Here is a 21397-nt window from a genome sequence, read left to right as displayed (position 1 = left end):
CAGGTTTACAGACTATTACAGTAATGATTGCATACACAGATGGGTTTTACTCATGTCTGCACATTCACATGAATGTAACTGTGACAAAACACTTTGCACAAGCATGATATATGTGGTGATCTTCCCTTTTTTCACAGTCTGATGTGTAAGAGGAAAAAGTCCAGAGTCACACAATTATCTCTTTAACTTATGTGCCTCCTCTAATCCTCCCTTTTGCAATAAAATTCCTCTGTAAAACTCGCCCATGTGGTCTGTTTTACGGTTTCAATTTCCTCACTTTTCATGTGTTACTGCATCTTTTACGAGGTCATGATCGTGGGTACCTGTGCACGCTGAAACAAACTCCCTTCTTTCTTTTTTCCAGCCTGTCAGATGAGCAGCTTTTGTATCGCTGTTTAAACTAACGGAAATGTCGCCACCGTCACTCCGCCCATGTTTCCTGACTATTTCCCACCTTTTCCTCATCCTTATTTCCTGCGTATTTCATTTGCTGAGTAAGAATGTGCTCTATGACCTCCCATGTTGGGAGCAGGGTGTGACAAAGGAACATGAACTCCAGTGGCCTAAAGGAAGTGACGACAGTTTATACCTTGAACTTCATTTGTCAGTTATCAAAACGGTAATAATTGTATCTTTGCTGGCTGTGGCAATAGCTTAGAGAACATTTGGTCGGTTAGGAAATGGGCAGGATGGTTTGTAGGCGTGTGCTATAGAACGGGAAAGGTCAAAAGATCAGTGCGCTTGAAGTTCAGGGTGGGACATTTCTGATGTTCTCTGTAAAATAGACATCTGGGGTCATGTTTCCTTAATCATTTTCTCCCGCATACGCAGAACATTAACTTCCCATACCAACCGGATGAAGATACACCATCATATCAGTAACAGCACATTGACACTCGTTACACACACACACACACACACACACACACACACACACACACACACACACACACACACGTTTGACGCCTCTCCCCCATCCGCTGCGTCCTCATAAGCAGGGTGTCCCGTGTCCGCTTCTATTTTTACCGGCAGGCGCTGAAAGCCTCTGGAAGCTCCTTGTCAATGGGCATCTCATTCTACGGCCAATAGCGTGTCACCATTTATTAAGTCATCATTACTCAGGGCTGCTCCGGCTCCGGGCGTCTCAAATAGATCGACATGGATAGGTCACACTGTTGCTGCACTCCCTAAAGGGCGAGCCATAAAGGCGTGTTCCAGCACATCTCACTCCACCCTACCGAGGATCGATGCAGGTAGCTCGGGCGCCCATTAGTTTGCCTAATGCAGATAAATGGGAGGAAGGTGATGATCGGGGCAGAGGACAGAGGCAGAGGTCGATGCAGAGAGGAGAGGGTGCTTTCATGTGTCTGTCTACACGTCTGTTTGTTGTGGGTAAACAGCTAAAAAGGCTGTTTGGACTAAAGGGGTGATGAGATACGAGGACGTGGGCGCCACGGTGGTGGGAGTGAATGCAAGACGACATGGATGCATGTCGGCAACCCATCAAGAGTCATTCAAAACAACTGGGGCATAGTGAGAAGGCGTATTTACTTAATGTACACACAATGTTAAAATGCTTTACTTGTTAAAATCTCAAAGGGGAGCTCAATTTTTTAACCAATAGTTGGCTCCAGAAACAACCTGCATGATATTTGATAACTTGCCTTACTGAGTGGAATGCGATTAACCGGCTCAGAAATCCACCAAAGAGAGAAATAAGACACTCAAAAAGTTTTAAACAAGTCGAGTTAGATAATAAAAACCATTTTAAATGGAGGTTAGTGTGAAATACATCCCATCTGAAATATCAATTTAATTCCTCCTTACACATTTAAACTGGGTTATCTCAACCATCTTGTGGATGGTTAGGGTAATCATTTTATATTTGCCCTCACTTTCTCTGCCGTCTAACTTTGGTAAAACTAGAGGTTTAAGAGGTTTAATGTCGTTTTCTCTCCCATGTTAAACAGTTTGAAAATGACTCTCCTACCAGATCTCAGAAGCATCTCAGGGAGTGCTCAATGTATTTTCTTTTCTAAGTTGGAATAAACTCGAATTAGCGTTAAGAGATGGACTTCCTCCCAGTAGACATGTATACATGTTTTCTTTAAGGAAAGTTAAGGACATAAACAGCCATGTCTGAAAACACTTATAACTCCATTTTATAGAACACACAAACTTATAAAAAAAAAACAAGAACAAGATCCAACATGCTGTACAATACATCAACAAAAGTTTCACTCTAGTGGGAGTGCTACAATATGAGGGTACCCTTATAACACACACAAACACACACACACACACCACTCACTTTATACCAGTGCAATTCTCAGGTTGTTTTCTTTTAGTGTGTTGAGGTATGCGAGTTGACACATCAGCACTCGTGTTTATCAAAGCTTTTATCACCTCACCACTGCTCTGTCACCCTGTAAGAGGAAGCAGGAGGTTCACACACACACACACACACACACACACACACACACACACACACACACACACACACACACACACACACACACTCACACACTCACACACACAAACACCTGCAGGGCCTAGCAGGGGTTTAATGGAGGGGGGGGAGAGTGCTGTTGACCTGCCTTGCTGATGTGAATGACTTAACCAGATACAGGATCTGTCTCAGACTACACAAGTTAACTACCAGCATGTGTTCCCCTAAACTTACAGGCTTCATCTGGATAAGTCCTAAACATATTGAAAAGCTATACTCTCTGCGGGAAAACTGAGGCTTAATTTATGTACGATAATCCGCAAAATGCTCCTAAAATATGTACATTAATATTCTGCACTGAAGAAAAATGAAAGTCTCATGCAAACTCTTGTTAATGTTTTTTTTTTTAATCTTCCCACAAGATAAACAAGATAGGGAGAAATTAGAAACTGTTGTTCTGTCTCGCCTGCTCCTGATTTATTTCTCTTAACTTTTCCCAGGGCCGAGACTGTTTTTCTTCATCCGTGTCATCCAGCTGGTTTCTTATTAACTCCCCAACTCACGACAATCCCACTTTCAACCAAAACATCCTGAAAAAGTCATAAATGTGATCAGAAGTTCATTTAAAATTTAAAGAGCAGCCTTGTTCAGACCTAACCACTTTTTGGGGAAACAGAATATTTTCCCTATAGTCCCTGAAATGTATTTGAGCAAACACATCGGGACCTGATGTAAAAGCTGCAGGGCATGAAGAGGAACGACACAGGCTGAAAAAAGCTGTTAGACATCACATCCTTCTTTTGAAAACTGTAGTTTTTTTTTGTTTTTTAAATGTGGTGTCCTGAAAGAAAAAGGAATAAAAGACAACAAGAAATCCTTACATTGCTCCAAAGTTGAATATCTCAATTTCCATAACAACTGGGCAAAGTCTCCTTATGAAGACTGTGAGGTATGATAAGGTTCAAAACTTCTTCCAAGGACCTTGGGATGAGATATTTTTGGTTGTTGTCTCAAAGATCACGACAGAAAACCTGGTGATTTTTTTTTTTTTGTTCCATCAAAACATAGATGACAAGTATCAGGATTCAGACAAAATCTGTTGACCATTTATGTGAAGTCACGTTGTTTCATTTATTACATTTTTATGGAAACAACCAGTTCATTGTGTCAACCTTTTTTTTTCCTCTTCTGACAGTTGACCTGCCAATCTACTGACAGGGACGGAGATTGTAGATGTAAAAAAAAAAAAAAAGGAAAACTGATGACTAATAGAACAGGAAATCAAAGCGGAAAAGACAAAACTATATAAACCTTGTGATCCACCATAATTCTACTCCACTTTACTTGTTTTCTTGTCATCCCGCCCCCCTCCTCTCTCTCTTGCGCTCTCTCAGCTGCTCTCCCTCCCCTCCCCTCTCTTCCCGTGGATGGTGTAGCTCTCTGTCTCTCTCTCTCTCTCTCTCTCTCTCTCTGGCTCTCTCTCTCTCTCTCTGGCAGTCTGGTGGAGCCGCACACAAGGATTAGAGGGTTTGCTGTGAGTGTCTGCTCAAAGAGAAGAAGCCAGAAACAGACAAAAAATATACTCTCTAGAAAAGGATAGTCTCACTATTGTGGATAAGGGATCTGATTTTCCTTTTTACACAGACACTCATCTTAATCACGGCAAGCTGAAGCCCTGCTGAGCCTTCACCTGGGTGAGAGAAGAGATAAACCAAAAGGACTATAAAGCCTGGACCTCCACACGGGGAGCCATGTGAGCAGCACTCTCCCTCACACTACAGAGAAGTCCCCCCTAAAGGAGCAAGGTTTTGTTTTTTTTTTTCTTTCTCCCCTCTCTCCTGGAACCTCCACTTTCAGGGGACGCTCCAGGCTTTGCGTACCCCAGCAGGAGACGCTCATCTTTGGGGCACTGGTCAGGGTGTGAGTGCCCCCCTGGTCTGGAGGTTGGCCAGCAGCAGCACTCCAGCACCATGGATTACCTGTTTGGGATTGTAGTGCTGCTGTGTGGGGCGGTGCAGCCTGGAAGAGGTGATGAGCCCAAGCACAACGTACCCAGGCTAAAGCTCTCATACAAGGGTAAGCGCACTCTCAGATCTCCCTGTGACTCCAGGTTATACGAGACCACTGTGGTTGCTTTTAAATGGCTTGTCTAGTTTCTTGCCGACGGGTGCTCTTTTATGCCATTCTTTTCTTCTATTTTTCTGATTCTATTTCTGCCTGTGTGTCTCTTTCATTCAGTCTTTCTCCTTCTTGGTCAGCACACACTGCATCTTACTCCCTGCTGCCTAACCTCCCGTATTCTTTTCTCTTTCATTAACTCACTCCTTCCCTCTCAGAATCCACTATTCTTCTTACAAATAGTTAGATTGGTTCCATATGCTGACGAAAAGGCTCTTGCTTTGAGTTAAATGTATATTTTGGCCACTGAACCAATTTTCCCCTTCTTATAGCACTGTACAGCTCTGTTAAGTGCTCAGAAGCGACGTTAGAGTCTCTGTTTTCATGGCTTCTGTCCCAAAAAGTCTGCTTCAGTCATGACACAGAGTCTTTCTTCAAGGGACCATGCAGGTTTCACAACTTCCCTTTACTCGAAACCAAATGGATCCAACAGTTGTACAGTTTTATTTATTTAAATGGAAACTATAAATGCGTGCTGATTTAATATGTATGCTTTACATTTTATTTTTTCAGTAGAAGGCATTAGTAGAAAACGAGAGGGAGTTTCTGGTGTCTTTTTATATCGTGCACGTGTAAGTTTTTGACTTATACAAGCAAACATATTATTCCCTCTCCTGTGTTATTTTGAGGGGAGACTGCGGAGCGCCGGCTCTTCCTCTCCTCCTCCTCCTCCTCCTCCCCGCTCTCTCTCTCTCTCTCTCTCTCTCTCTCTCTCTCTCTCTCTCTCTCTCTCTCTCTCTGCCTTGACTCCTCTCTCACACCCTACACTAAATCAGGATCTTCATTTTAGCACTTTTCATCTATGCTAGAAATAACTGGCAACATTTTTGGCATATTTAGGGAAGCTGTTTTTCCCTCTGTAATGTCAGTGATGGTAGACTATTGTGGTTCTTTGTCCTAAAACATGACCCAAAGTATACGGCTGAGAGTGTGGTCCCTCGATTTTTTATTTTAGTACAGCCTCTCTCGTAAAACATGCTCTCTGAAAACGGGTTGATTTGCCTTCGTTTTGCAGCCGAAAAACACGAGTGTGTGGTTGACTGTCACCCAAAGCTTTTGGCTCCTCTGACAATTTCAATCTATCTTGAGAGAAAATCTGATTCTTTACTTTTTGAAGGGAGCGATATGACATTTGTCACTTACATTTATTTTCTATCTTTAGCTGAGACGTTTGGCGTAACTTGTGTTTAGAGGCCTGCTATATCACATGCCTTATATTTTAGCTGGAGTGCAGGTTGTAATTGTGGTGTAGTATATTTTCTTTTATCACCCGTTCAATTTCAAAGTGTTTATGGTGATTGTTTATATTTTAGATCTAGAGTCAAAATGCATCTGACTTTAAGTTTTGAGCTTTAAGCTTTCATTATGAGGCATTTCTAGTGATGACTCTGGATTTTTGTGCTCCTCATATCCCCATGTAACATTTTAAAAAGTGTCGACATACATTTACCATCACATCGAAAAATATCTGGAATGAATCACTGTTGAACTTACCTGCTTGAAGTCAAACATCGCATGGGCTCCATTATATCATTTCACACCGAACGGGAGCTTCTAGGCATGATGGGTAAATGTCATCCCTCCTTTACGCGGCCATCTGTTAAAAGAATGAAAATATACTTCCCTCCTGCCCCCTTTTGTGATCGTCTGCTGTTCAGTCTGACAAGAGAACACGTTGCCGACAACAACACTCGACAAGAGATATGTCATCGAGCATCAAAGTCTGTATTGAGCGACTGTACAAGTGATGGATGTGGATCGTCCAAACCAGCAGGGCAGTTCTGCTGCGAAACTGGCTGTCATGAAAGATGTACTTTTGAGGATGTACAGTTATTTTTGCTAAAAGTACATCAAAGCCTTGTTGTTTGTGTATGTGTGTGTGCGTGCGTGTGTGTATGTTCTTACCACGTCTGGGTGTGAGGACTCAACACCATCTCTTGCGATTCCCTCTCCTTAGACTGTAAGTGGTGTCTCTGTGTGTTGGGCTTGTGTGGTTTAGTGAGGCAAGAATGTGTCAGGTTTGGCTTTGCACTCATATAATTAGACACCTGGTTTGTGCGTGGGGCAGTGCCTGGCGGCATGAACTCACAAAATCTGCATATTTTATTGTGCTGTTCAGGAATCAGGGCTGAATCAGGGTTTATATATTTGTATGATCACTACCTGCTGTTAGACTGTGCTGTTGTTTCTTAATCCAGTTACATCAGTCTTGAACTTTGAAATACGTACTTCTGTGATAATGTGTCACCCACTGCTGTAAGCTCGTGCTATTATTGAGTGTCTATCTGTATCATATGGCTGATATCAGTTTGATCTTTTATCATTATCAGTAGCACTAATGATGTTGGACCCAGATAATGCCACAAATTATTGCATAAATGATTGTGCTCTTGTAGTTTTCTGTGATCAATAACTGTTGTTAGCTTGCACAGTTGTATCAACTTTGTGTCCTTTTGCACATGGGGTAGTGTAGTGGTGGTCTGATACTTATACTGACACTGGTAAAGTAAACCAGTACCGACAATGTTATAAAATAATTTATATAAATTATGTGTGGCCAATAATATTTGAATCGATACCAGTATAGATATTAATATCCTTGTTGTTACCAGTATGCGGGTCAATGTACAGGTCTAGATCCATAACCAGTAACCACCCAAAACAATATTTTAATTTTAACTTTTTTTAATTTAAAATTATCATGTGAGAATTACAAAAATAACAGTGAGGTCATAACAGAGAGTTTAATGCAGTTAAAGCTTCAAAAGGTCAGCAATCCTGTTTTTCTACCAAGACTATGTGTAATGTAGTATTAAAGGGATACACCTCATTGACCGATACGTAAGCTTAGATTTTGGTATCAATATTCCCTTATTTCCCTTTTTTATAAGGGAGGACTTTGTATTTGAACATCTCTAGTGTAGAGGCATCAGAGTGTATTGTTTGCTCTTAGTGTGCTCCACTAGTATCCTCTGCCTGCGCTTGTGTCGCGTGCCCACAGGTGTTTGATGGTTTTCTTGATACCTGTCAGGGGGACAAGTCTCAGTCAACACCCATGATGAAAGGGATGGCGATACGGTGGGGGCGTCTACTCAGGGGGGAGGAGAATTTATTTTAATGAAGGAAAAGCTGGCAGACATACAGCAGACGGAAGGGAGGCAGGTCGTTAAGGGAAGTGTCGCTCATCCCCTCTCCCTCTGCAAAGCCGCCATGGTAATTTAGTCAAATAAACCACAAGGAGGAATCCTCCTGGGAAGGACAGTCAAACAAGCATGGAGCCCTTGAGTGAGTCGATCACCAGAGACTTAATCCAGGTGTATGACAGTTCCAAAACAAGGAGGGCCTGGGGTTTGGGAAAGTCAAATAAACACTAAGCATCTGAGCTGCAAGAACCTTAAATGAGCGCTGATGACACGCATCAAGGGACAGTTAGTCAGGAAATAAAATGTGATCTTCTTCTGCTGGAAAGGACAGTCAAACGATTGCAGAGTGAGCACTTTGAAAGGTAGAACGACTGAGAAATGGCGGCAGGTAGAGAAAATGACCCCTCATGGGAATGGCTGGCGCAGCAAGTGAAGAGTAAATGATTTCCCTCTGGGGTCAGTTAGACAGTCAGTTAAAAGGATCCGGCTTCATGGGGACAGAAGTATGATCACTGAAGTTAATGATTTTCTCTTCTCCTTGAGACTAGAATAGCTCTTACTGCCCTCCACAAGTCACATAAGGAGAGGGAGACATAAGACATGTTCGAACACAAAGTTGGACAAGTAACAGAAACCAGATTTCAAACTAAAAATGACTCATTATCTTCTTCCAGAGAACATCTGCCAACACACTGAAATCTTAGAGTGAGTTGCTTTATGTTGCACAACTGAAACTTTTCAATGCGGCTGCTTCACTTGTCCAATACTGCAACCATATACAAGGATATACCGATGATAAACTCCCATGGATCAGAGCATACTTGCACACAAATCAGATTCCTGAAAACAAACTGTGCCGCAATCTCTCGCACTGCAATGATTCATCAGGAGAAACACTGACCCCCTTAGGTCAATCGATGCACCTACACCACACATTGACTACTAAGAGTTAGATCAATTAAACTGGCTAAACTTAACCCTATTGTGATGCAAAAGAAGTAGCCAGCATGTGGCTCTTTAAAACTTAAAAGGACTCGATAAACAACCTGATAATTACCCTTTGCATGGCTAATTATGGAGCCTGCTGTATGACCTCTTAATGCCACGGCAGCCGCCCCATGCAGGCTGGCTGGATGGGTGGAACTAGGGAGGGAAGATGCAGGGAGCAAGACTGAGACAGAGACAGGGAATCTAGAATTGGCTTACAACCATTCAAAATAGACACTTGGTGTGGAACCGCACTCCACACAGTCTGGACTCGGCCCCATAATGAGCCCTACTATGTGAGTGTGTGCATGTGTGCTTGTGTGTGGGCGTAAACATCCCTTTTTGCGGCTGTTTGCATGTGTGTGTTGGTTTATCAGTGTGTCCTATTCATTCTTTATAAGTGAATGAGCTTTGAGTCTCCCTCTCTTCTTCTCTGTGTTGTACTCTGCGGGCTCTGGCCGACAGAGCGGATGTAGATAATTACAAGGTGTTCTCCCAACGCGCCAACTTTGGAGATGTCTGCCTCCGTCTCCTCTGTTTCTCATCGTTCTTCTCTACCCCCCCCCCTTTCCTCCCTCTTCTGTGGCTTGGTCGCATCTCAAGGAACCACAACACCGCAGACCCTAAGTACAATCTTCATGTAGGTTGTCTGTGTGTGCTTCTTTTCTGTATGCTGGTCTCCTTTTCCTGTCTCTTTGATTGCAGTTGATACAAATCTTTTTGGCTATTTCAGCTCTATTTGAACGAACACACACACACACACACACACACACACACACACACACACACACACACACACACACACACACACACATGGACTGAACTACCCTCATCTTTTCCAAATTCCACATTCCAATAGTATAAGCCACTGTTTTGCAGTGGTTTTTGCCTTCTACTATGCCCCCAAGAATGTTACATTTCCTTACCCTGACTCACAAACCTGAGTGACCACACTTTTCTGTATGCTCACAAGCCATCACACATGTCCACAAGTTGAAAGCTGGTATAATGAAATGTGTGCTTGTAAGTGATTGTGTCAACACTCATGGCCCTGAAGATAATTGTTCAGTGAGCCAAACATACTTGCTAAACAAAAAGCCATTCATCATTGCACAGAGAAATCTGTCTCTTCTTTCACTGTGTGTATCTTAGAGAGTGTAGTGCTAATCTTTCTTATCTTATTGCATGCAATTTAAGCTAATATAGGAATGTGAGAGGAGCAATTAGAATGTATTATCCATGTGGTAAAATAGGGTAGTAGTAGCGATTCTTATGACCTTTCAGTGGCATGAATTTGTAATTTGATTTCCAAATATGTGCATGTTTTGGAACATACCCAGTGTTTATAAAATGTTCCCTTAAGTCCAATTTGCTCAAGAAGGTTTTATTCAAAGGAAAATGATTTTCAAAAACAGTCTGGATGCGTGCTGCTCTAAGCCAAAATAAGATGTAGTGTCAGCGGAGTATGTTTGCTCAAAGATTAATGAGTCTGCACACAGCATTTGCAGTGTACATTTTTCCCCGTGTGTACATAAGCACTGTACGGACATGCATGCAGGGAAAAATATCCTGTTTCCTTGCATCTGTGTTCGGGATAGAGGCTTGGGTTACAGCGTTGCGCAGATTGCTGGAGCGCGAGTCTGAATGGGACCCGCCACCTGCTAAGTCTTGTCAGTCAGATGGAGAAAGGATGCACCATTCAGTCTGAGCAGAGTCGTGTTACAAATGAGGGGGACATCTCTGCAGAAAGACGGACTAAAGGACTGATAGACTGCAAACAGACAAAGACAGGGGAGTGGCAGCACAACATTAGTGTGGATTTGGTAATGGTTCCTTGTGCAGGATTGATGTTATAATGATTTGCAGAGATGTATTATGATTATAGATGCTGTCTGCGATTTTAATCCACCCTTCTTCAAGATTTTAATTTCTAAATTTAAGGCCCACTTGCAGTACAAGTCCCTCAAAAATTTCAGTAATTTAACACTTAGTTTGCTCCCTCTTCCTTGTTATTCCCTCACCCTCCGTCTCCCTCCCATAAACGTCAGAAGCAGTGTAATGAGTAAGATTTTGTAAACACTTGAGCTCTGATGTCGTAATTTACATTGCAACATCAGGAAATGTGGGGGAAAAAAAAAACATAAATCCTCCCCTTATTTTTATTACTTTGGGTTTTAATGATTATAATCTTGCAGCATTTTCGAGCAATGCCATAAAATCCTGACACGGTTTATTTATGACATGAAGCCTTGTTTTCTAACACTCGGTTTGTAAATAATGGTCTGCCGAGCTGGAATGTGCATCGGCTGCTGTGGATTTGTGTTCCTGGTCTCTGTCGCATCAGTTTGCCCGAGACACGTTCAGATCTGTAGCCCTGCCTCATTAATTTCTAATACATTGGCAGGGCTGACATTCAGCTACACGGTACAAGCTGACAGGCTGCACTAACAGGCAGTGGCTCCAGACACGACCACGCTAACCACAGCCTGGTTCCTCTCAGAGTCCATCCATCAAACCGCCTCTCATAGCACCGTCTCTGTCTCTCTGCACAGCTTTGCAGAGGAGTGAAACTGTGATTTGTGCCACGTTTTGCCTGCTTGTACATATTCAAACAAGTCTGTGTCTGACTTTATTTGCATGCAAAAGTGATTGTTAGTATTTGTGTATTTCCTTTCTTCAAAAGTAATATGAACAGAGGGAGGCAGAGCCGCCTGATTGCACTGTGAGCGTGGTGTGTCTGTGCAGTGAGCATGGCCGGGCCTCTAGCCGTCTGTGGTCATAAACCACTCTCTGTGGTCCAGCCGCGCCATGACAGTCAGAGACGCACACTAATGAAATGTTTCCACATTGAACCACTTTTGTCTCTGCATTTAGTGCATTATTTCTTTTCTCATGGGCTCATGTGTCCACTTTCTTTTGCTCCCATTATCCTTGATTTTTGTTTTGTGCGTCTACTTTTACTTTCATTATCTTGCTTTCTCTAGTTTTTTTCTCCCGTGTCCTCTCTCTCTGTGTTTCTTCTTTCGAGGGAAAAACAGGAATGCCCTGTGGTGATGAGGAAGTCTAGCATTTTGGTTGAGAGAAATGAATGGTGCTGCATGAAATTCAACACATACTTAGACTACACATATAGATTCTGTGTGGTTTTTGGATGTGGTTAGGTCTTCCTTGTTACTCCCTATGATACATATCCTATGGTTTAGCATTCTCATATTCACAGGACAGAATATGGTATTTAAATGCCCCATAAGACACGGTACTTGACTGTATATTATAGCTATGAGTCAGTTTGGGTTAGAAATAGAAAATTAAGTTTCTATTTCAACTTCAGTGGTATTTTGAAGAGCTGGAATCAAAGAAAACACACTCATCTTTATGGCTTAAACAGCAAACTTCTCACATAGTGTTGTAATAAAAAATCAATCATCACACACTTTGATGTAGCTCCTCTTAATTGTAGACTGTAAAGCGCTCTGTTTAAAGCAGCATATCTCCTGTCAGAGCTGTCACTAAACTACACCTGAATGGTGCCCAGGTTGTGTTATACAGATGGTCACCATGGAAACCAACCCACACCTGCTACTGTGCTTAGAAAGGGAGAGAAAGGGAGCGAGAGAGGTGAACTTTTGAGGCATGTGTGGATATCCTTGAGCTTAGGATAATATTTGAACACTTTGTTAAGCAAAGCTCTCTGCAAATTTCCACAGGACGGCTCTGCAGTCTCTGCTTCTCCTCTTTTTTTTCCTTCTTCTTCTCCCCTGACACCTGTGTTCTGTGGCCGAGGCGGTCATGAGAGCAGCAAAAAAACGATTGCCGTGCCACACACGTAGAGAAAAGAAAGCATTTGAAGGCAGGGTTGAGAAAGACAGAGAGACTGACGTGCCAAAACCAAACCTCTGGAGATATTACCGTACTGTGTGTCTTTGGTTTTCTGAAGCTGTCCCTGTATTTAAAAGATAAACATGTGTAATTCTCAGCACCAGCTTCTTTTGAGCTGCCATTTTTCTTTTCAAAAACATCTTTTTTTTTTCTGCCTCTGCTCGTCAACAGAGTAGCTCTTTAGTAAAACCCAGACAGACTCATACACTCTGGCAAACCACAGAAGCACACCTGGAGGGTCTAAGTCACGCACCTTTTGCCAACAGCGGAAATAAAAGAAAGCTGTGTCAACAAAAGGAAATTAACAAGCAAAATGTGTTATTCAGACCCATTTTTTACATGTTGAAAAACCCCTTCCCCTCTTGTTAAGCCTTTGCTGTATATCTGAAACAAGATAAACACTGGAAATCTGCAGCTCTGATTTAATAGAATATTACCCATATGTAGAATCTCAGTCAAGTGTTTTCCTCTGTCAGGCTTTTATCTTTCATGTCAGTCACACAGTGGTGAGGACACACATTCAGATAAACATAATTTAATGCCCTGTCGCCTTTCTTTCACGCAGTTTCATTATTCCACTATTGCATGGCGTGTAGGCGTCTAAAACGCCCGCCTGTTCAGAGGATGGGGGAGTGAAGAGTACTCCACAGACAATTGCACTTGAATTTTCAATGTGGCTCCGGGTTTTTTTTTTCTTTTTTTCCAGGGCTTTTTAAGACAAGAGGCAGGTTATTTTCCACAGCAGAGTACGGCAAATGATAATTTATTTGAATGAAATGCTTGTTTTTGTCTGTTTCAAGGGCTGTCCTTGATTATACAGGGTGTATGTTTGTGCATGGATACGTGAAAACAAATGTGTTATTACTTCAATTTGATACAGATTAACATAAATAACATGATAAAACTTCCAAAATTGAATCAAGGCAGTGATTTCACTGTATCTTTTCATGCACATATGCACACGTGTGTCTGCATATTTGCATTTGTGTGTGTGTGTGTGCGCGTGTGTTTCTGTGTTTGCACAGGCCGCAGTGTATGAGTGTGTGTATTTGAATGTGCAAGAGGCAGAATGTGTGAGTGAAAAAGAGCAGACATAGGATGTGTAACAAGAGAAAGTGGGATGAAAGTAGCTAGCATTGACTGAATAGAGTGTGTGTGTGTGTTTATACCACATGTGTGTGTGAAGCGAGAGGAATGTAATGCACACACAAGTTTTTGTGTTTAAATGTATCCAGTGGCTCATGTGTGATGTGGAGGGCGCTCGCCTTGTGTACGCACACACACATGCACAGGAAAGGAAAGGTTTATGTGTGTCCCCGTGTCTGCTGAAAGGTCCGGGGCCGAGGAGTGTGTTAGAGGTGGAAGCTGCTGAGTTTGCTCACTGTTCCACTAGTTTATGCTGCATAAGCAGAAATACTGATTGGATTACAAGTTAGTCGGGGAAGAAGTATGTGCAAGCGTGCGTATGTGTGTTTGTGTGTTTGTGTGTGTGCTCAGGCAGAATTGATGCCGTGTAAACATGTAGGTCAATATGAATATAATATGCATGTCAGTTATAGGGTGTGTCCTTGTTTGCATTTTTAAAGCAGAGTGCGGTGTATTCAAGTTGAACCTGCTTTGTATTTGTTTGCGTGTGTTATTGTGTTCACATGTTCACTGAATGTGTTGCTGTATTTTGTATGAGCTGTGCTGCGCTGTGCGTCGTATCTGCCCATGCTCTCCTTTCCAAACGACCATGTCTGTGTTTGGGTTGGAGGTCCTTAAGGTGCTCACGCCCAGTTCCTGCAATTCTCCAAACCGCAGTAGATCCCAGCTCAGATAAAACCTCTGTGTGTGTGCGTGTGTGTGTGTGTGTGTATATTTGCATGTGCTCGGGCCCACCTTGTCTTCGTCAGAGGCCGCCACGTGTTGAAATATGCGCGTGTGTTTTTTCTTCTCTGGCCCATCTGGGGTAAACCTTTCGTGACGGACCCTGAAGGCTGTGACTTTTGGAGCACATTCCTTGCCTCCTTGCTTTGTTTCAGATTGTACAGGTTTGTTGAATATGAATCCATGATGCTGAAGAGGAGTTCCCTTTGTTTCCTACTTTCTTGTTATGTTTGTCATTTGCTGTTTGTTTTCTTTTCCTCAAAACATTCTCTCTCTATTTATTTTTAAAATCTTTCAGATTCCCAGTCTGGGATTTTCTCAGTATCCATTTCTTCTCCTTTCTTTTCCATGACTTCATCGTTGAAACTTAAGAAGACCTCTTCTGGCATTTTATCGACTGGAAATCGCATTTCCTTTATCCCCTCTAGTTATTTCCTGAACTTGTAAAACCGTGCCTGATTTGTTAAGATAAAAGTGGCTATTTGATTGGCTACCGCTTTCTTACTTCAACATTTGTTGTGTTGTCACCGTAGTTGGAGTAATGTGGCATCTTTTTTTTTGTTGTAGCAGACTTACGAGTGTGCATCGTGGAAAAAGGATACCTACACACACACACACAAACACACACACTGAAACCCTCACACATACGCTCAACCCATCTGTGGCATGCTACGAATATCTCACACAAACACACATCCACAGACCTCCATTCATGCCCACACCCACCCACCCACTCCGTTTCCTCGGCCTCAAAACCGAAATCCAACTGACGCAGATGAGCTGCAACGGTCTTTATTAGGTGCTGACTGCTCCCTCTCACGGTTCCTCATCCACCCCACTGGTACTCGATACACAGACGCGGTTGACACACCACTTCCTCCATCAATCCCCTCTTTTATGTAGACACAGATGTCCAAGATCTTACACAGTGTGAGTGGGCGCAGATGGCTCCTATAGCAGCCCGTCAATCAGAGCTCTGTGGGGAGAGCAGAGAGATCACAATACACCGGACTGTGTGCATGTGCGTGTGTACAAATATATATAAAAATACACAGTATGAAAGCACGGGTTAGCCTCTGCTGGTTTCTACATTGTGTGTCTGTTCTCTATACGGTGACAGTGATGATGATGGATGAAGCAGTGTGATGGTGAGGCTGATGCATTAGAGACGTGTACCTGTGGTACAAATAAAAAACACATGGCATGTATCAAGTTGACAAACCACAAGCCAGATGGTTGAGGGGTTAATTAATTTATGTTCAAATCAAATCAACATGTATTGTAATTTTTTCTAAGCAGTGGTTGTGCAGGGTAAAATGAGGAAGTGTTCTCCAGGGAATCTTTAATCACTAATGATCACTAATATGACTTTTATAAAACCCATTATAAAAACACTATTCAATCCCTAAACTCAAATAATATAGTCAGAAACAGTCCAAACAATGATGACCAATGCATGATTATGTTTTCAAGTGTCATAATATTTTAGAGAAAAACCTCCACAGTTAAAACGGGCCATGTTTGATTGACATATTAGACATTTATTGTGGAAGAATCTTTTTAATTTACTATCAATGATTACTTTGTTAAATTGTTCATAATGGTGACAGAAAGATATTTGTAAAGGCATTTGTTCATCGTGTGCTCTCCTTCATAGAAATATGTGTGAATTAGATGACTAATGTTTTCACAAACAGACGTCATAATGGAGATTTTAATGCTGTTTTAATTAGTGCTAATGCTTCATGCTTCATTTATCTTATCTTTCTACAATTACTTGATTCACTTCTGTAATTAGTACCACAATATAAAAATCTAGTTATTCAAAAATGTTGTATAAATGCTAAAAAATAAAACGAATCCTCAGATTTTCAGAACTTGAACTAGAGAAGCATTTTGACTATCAGGAGCAATTAATCTCTAAAATGGTTTTAAAAATGTTCAAAATGATCATTTGAGCTCCTGTTGAAAACAGAGCTCTGGATTCTGTAAGGCTGTATGCAAATGAAAGTCAATTCATTTTTTGAGTTATTGGTTCATTTAACGTTTAAGCTTCTCTGGTTACACTATAAACAAAGTGACCGACCTGAGTGTGCCTTGTCTAGTTTTGTCTGAAACAAACATCCATCATGGGGTTAACTCGGTCATGCTTCAGTTCTTTGTTAATGCAACACTACTGTTATTGTAACAGATTATGTCAGAGTTGAAGAAACTCATCTTCAGTGATCAAACGTTAACTTCCTGAGTGTCCAGGCTTCAGCCCTGATGGAAAATCCTGCGCTGCTTTTCATTCAGCCTGGAGTGCATATTGTTGAATCTAAACTTCAGGACACCTGAACAGAACACAGCAAAGAAATCTATGTGCAGTCAAACAGTCTCCAAAGGTGATTTACATAATAACCCATTTAAAGCTACATGCCACACACACACCCACACTTTCTGACTTACTTACACAGTGTCTCCCCTGGCCCTGACTCCATATGAATTATTCAACCAATCACACGGCTGAACAGTCTGAACTGTGTCCCTGATTGGGACACGCTGTGTTCATTTCAAGAGCCTCACGCTATACCTGAGTGACGCAGATGTAAGTGTGTGCAAAATGTGTGTGGGAAAGCAATTAAAGAAAACATGAAAATGTCACTGATTTCATACAACAGAGCATCATGACTGTGGAGGCATGAACATTATTTTACCTTTGAGGCAAAACAAATGGTGCATTTTCATTATATTGAACCGTTTTTAATCTTTGTTAACTGAATTCATTTTAAGCTTTTAAACCAGCAGTTTTTAGACATGATAGACTCTTTCTGTGTGATACTGTCTGATATATTCTTGTTGTGAAAAATAAATACTTTAAGTGCTGTCTTTTTTTTTTAATCTATCTGTAAGTCTTGAGTCAGCCATTCAAGAACATGGTCGTCTACATATTCATCCCTAATTCTTCTTTCTCCTTCTCTTCCAGAGATGTTAGAGTCCAGTAACCTCGTCACGTTCAACGGCTTGGCCAACAGCTCCAGCTACGACACTTTCCTATTGGACGAGGAGCGAGGGAGACTACTAGTTGGAGCCGAGGACCACATCTTCTCGTTCGACCTTGTCAACATCAACAGAGACCACAAACAGGTAAACAGTTTGGCTACAGTTTGGTGCATATATGTTTGAAAGTTGAGTGCGGTCATGGTCTTTTCGCCCCAGTTGAAAGTTGTTATATGAGCTTCCCTCTTCTCCTTTCCCCCCCGCTGCTCCCTCTGGAGTCCATTACACCATCTCATTCTCCCCTCCCTTCATCCCTCCCACTGTCTGTCCTGGTCCAGACAGGCCTGTCCATAATTCCATTACCCCACCTGGACTAGGTTAACAGTCTTTTTATCTGATTGGGCCTGCTATCATAGACACACAGGACCGACACAGACTTTCCTGCAGGCTGCAGAGTGCTGAGCAGGGGAATGAAAGTGCTGAAAAATACATAGTCAATGCGGAGAGAAGGAGGGAGAGTGTCTATGAATTCTTTTGCCCTTGGCTCGGATGTTCATTTTTTCCCCCTCTTTAGCTCTTTTGTTCTGATCTTTGCATCATTATGAGATAAGGGCCAAAAAGCAGTGATTAAGCAAATCTAATGTAATTACCCTGAAATGTGCAATGCAGATTTCCTCTGAGAGGAAAACTCAGCTGATCTATGGGGGAGATAAACTCTAGGAATAGAAAGAGAATGAAGTGATGTGTTTCATGGACGCACCACAACGTGTGCATGCTTCTGCATACATTTCCTTTGTCTCTCCACATCTGTGTGGCCACCAGAGAAAAAGCAGTATGTCAAAAGTAAAAGTCAAACGTCCACACATGTGTGCACCGTGTGTTTTCATAATTCGTGTGACACCATGGGCCACAGATGGATAAGTCCAAAAGATGATACAAAGCTATCGTTTACTTCACAATGAATTGTATCTCTTCCAAAATAAAGTAGCAAAAAGCCTGTTTACTTTTCATTTTTAAAGTCTAAAACAAAACCAGTTGCAGTTATTTGGATCAGAAGTCTTCTTATTTATCACATTCATACACAGCACTGACAGGAAGTGAGTAAACCAGGATATCCCAGTTAAAACATGACAATTCCAAAAACATTCTCTGGAATTTCAAAAACATTTTCATTTTCTTTTGATTCACTTGCTTCTGACTCACTTCCTTCCCTTGTTTCATGCCATGTAAATCTCTGCTTTCCACTTCCAGCATTGAATGACTTTCTCCTTTTTGCGCAGATCGCGTGGCCTGCCACCCCCTCCAAGAGGGACGAATGCAAGTGGGCCGGGAAAGACTTTGTGGTAAGTCATGATGGCATCGTTATTTCAAGCCGTTCCCTGCACTTTTTGCATCTATTGTCACACAAATTACAGATACAGCTGTCTTTCGTAGTTCCATGTAATTCTCTGGAATGTTGTTTTGGTCTCAATAATGCCGCATGGAAGGAGCTGCTTTGATCCAGCAACAGCAGGAGTATAAGAGGCTCACAAAAATATGAGCTAAAAAAATGATAAAAAAGATACAAACTCTGATACACCACAACTCGCCCACAACTCAATATACAGTATGACAGCTTTTTGGTCACAGTAAGGTGTACACCGTGTCTAAACCGTGCAAGGACATTGGGAGTATGTTTATTTGTGCGTCCCAGAGTGTGCACATGTGCATATTTTATGTGGGAGTACATTGTTTGCGATCTCGTTATCTGCCGCTGTATGTTAGCTCACATGTGCCATTCTGCAAAAGTTTGCAGAACACACCACATGCCACCAGCCTTGTTTATGTGCAGTACAGCGTCAGTGTGTGTTATCTTTACTTTGCTGTTTGGATAGGTCCTCTCTGTGCTGTATCTGATCTTAATTTCATGGCTGGATGAGTTTGGAGTGCAGCGGCTGCAGGGTTTTAGGATTATCCGGAATTACCTTGTCCCTCCAACTCACCAGCGGCTTTTTAGGGATTCTCGCACAAACACAAAGCCACAACCACACAAGCAACACTACACCTTTCGCTCCCTCTCGCAGCAGAGAGAGAATGTGTTCTGGCAGCACAAAATCACACAGAACACAATGATGAGGTATTTGCGTGCTGTGAAAATGTTTACTCTTGAAAATGAGGCGTTGAGAGCAGAGACGGAGTGGCCTTGATTAGGACATTACTAAAATATCCAGAGATTCCGAAGTGATGCATTTCTCTTAAACCTCAATTTACGGCCACATAGAAGATTTAACAGCTGCCTCCCTCATAAATGCCTGATGACTGTATCATTCATGTTGGCAGGATGAGTGTAACTTTGCCCATGGCTGATGCATTTGATTCATTCAACAAAGATACTCTGATGGCTGGATTCAAGGTTTTGTAAAGAAAGAAAAAAATAAGTGTAATTATTTCCATCTTTTACAAATATTAAAGGAAAATAATAGGCTGGTGTATTTTTCACATTCAACTAGAGACCTCAGTATAATCTCAAAATCCCCCTCAATTTATTCAAATACATAAAAAACCACATACATCTGTTCACTCCCCATGGAAAATCATCATCAATACCCAGTCCAAGGAGAGTCATCTATTTCATCCAGTAATGATTCATTCTTCCTCTGCCGGTGTCAGGGTTTTCACATGATGACATGGTTTGTGATCAGTGAAACCATCTTTCACCTGCAGGCAACACAGAGCTGTGTGTTTTTGATTGACTAACGTCTGTCAGTATTTAGGCGAGCCTACCTACCACATAGCTAATGATTCAAAGTCAAAGACAGCCGTGTAAGATCATAAACAGAGCTGACATTTTGGGTAGGGGGGATTAGAGGAGTTGGTGAATTGCATATAATAAGGGCGTGAGAATGATGTGGGGGGGGGACTTGTGCTCCCGCTGTTCAACAGGAAGAAACACAGAGGGGAAAGTCATTAAGTTACAAAGTCGGTGCAGGGTGGAGGTGGACGTCGTGAAGGTTTAATCTGTGAACTCAAAAGTCCTGTAGCTTAAATTTAACATGAAAAAAATAAAAATACAACTACTCTCAAGTCTGTACTTTCAATATGAAGATGTGGTATGCTGTTAGTTATCAAAGCTTAGCATAAAGAATGGAAACAGGGGGACAGCTAACCTGGCTCTCAAAGGTAACACTCTGCTCCTATAACTCGATATAGTCTGTTTGATTGTTGACATTTTTTTTTTTTTAAAGATAAAGTCTAATGCTTTATTCTTATTAACTCGTAAAAGATAGATAAAAAGATAGATACCACTTTTCATTTTGCACACTCACTTTTAAACTTGAGCTCTTAGCCCATTTAGCCTAGCTTAGCAAAAAGACAGTAAAGAGCTCTCCTTTCTCACATCTCCTTTATATATATTCTTTATTGTTGCTGCGTTTCTGTGTAGCTGCTTTTGAAAAAAAAAGATTTAGTAAGACTTCGTTGAGACTTATGAGATGTACCGGTAGACAAGACGAGTCTTTGCAGAAAAGCTCATTTGTGACCTTTGGACAAACCAGCCTAGTTTTCTTTCTTATGCTGACTTATCAGGCTGCTTGTCCCTTTTTCTATTTATATACAGACAACTTTTTCTTATAAAAGTCTCAACAAGAAAGTGATTTTGCATATTTTTTCAAGATGTCTGTTCTTTAAAACAGATTACCGCGGAGGAGAAGGAGTCATAGCTAAAACACGACTTTCTGTCTTTCTGAATAATAGCGTACTGTTTTGTACTTTTTGGAGGCGGTATGCAAGCAGCGGGTGATCTCAGAGTCAGTTTGGTGTAGCGCTGAAAAATGTCATTGCTCAAACCTGATGTTAGTGCTTGTATCCATTTATGTCTCAGATGTGAGACATCATTAAATCATCAAGCTGAAATGTCAGGCAGATTGAAAAGCCT

General features: G+C 41.7%; 1 protein-coding gene across 1 annotated transcript in view; it reads left to right on the top strand.

Moving 5' to 3' along the window:
• The first annotated feature begins 3936 nt into the window (after window positions 1–3936).
• Window positions 3937–21397, top strand: part of sema3aa (sema domain, immunoglobulin domain (Ig), short basic domain, secreted, (semaphorin) 3Aa) — a 31629-nt gene continuing 14168 nt past the window's right edge. Inside the window, exons 1-3 of the mRNA XM_020652987.3 lie at window positions 3937–4525; window positions 17471–17631; window positions 18765–18827. Coding sequence (XP_020508643.1) covers window positions 4420–4525; window positions 17471–17631; window positions 18765–18827 — 330 coding nt within the window. The 5' untranslated portion in view covers window positions 3937–4419. The remainder of the gene's footprint in view (window positions 4526–17470; window positions 17632–18764; window positions 18828–21397) is intronic.

This window comes from Labrus bergylta, chromosome 23 (genome assembly GCF_963930695.1).
Source record: "Labrus bergylta chromosome 23, fLabBer1.1, whole genome shotgun sequence".
Lineage (NCBI taxonomy): Eukaryota > Metazoa > Chordata > Actinopteri > Labriformes > Labridae > Labrus > Labrus bergylta.
The sequence above is the reverse complement of the archived record's forward strand: the minus strand, read 5'-3'. Positions and strand labels throughout refer to the sequence as shown.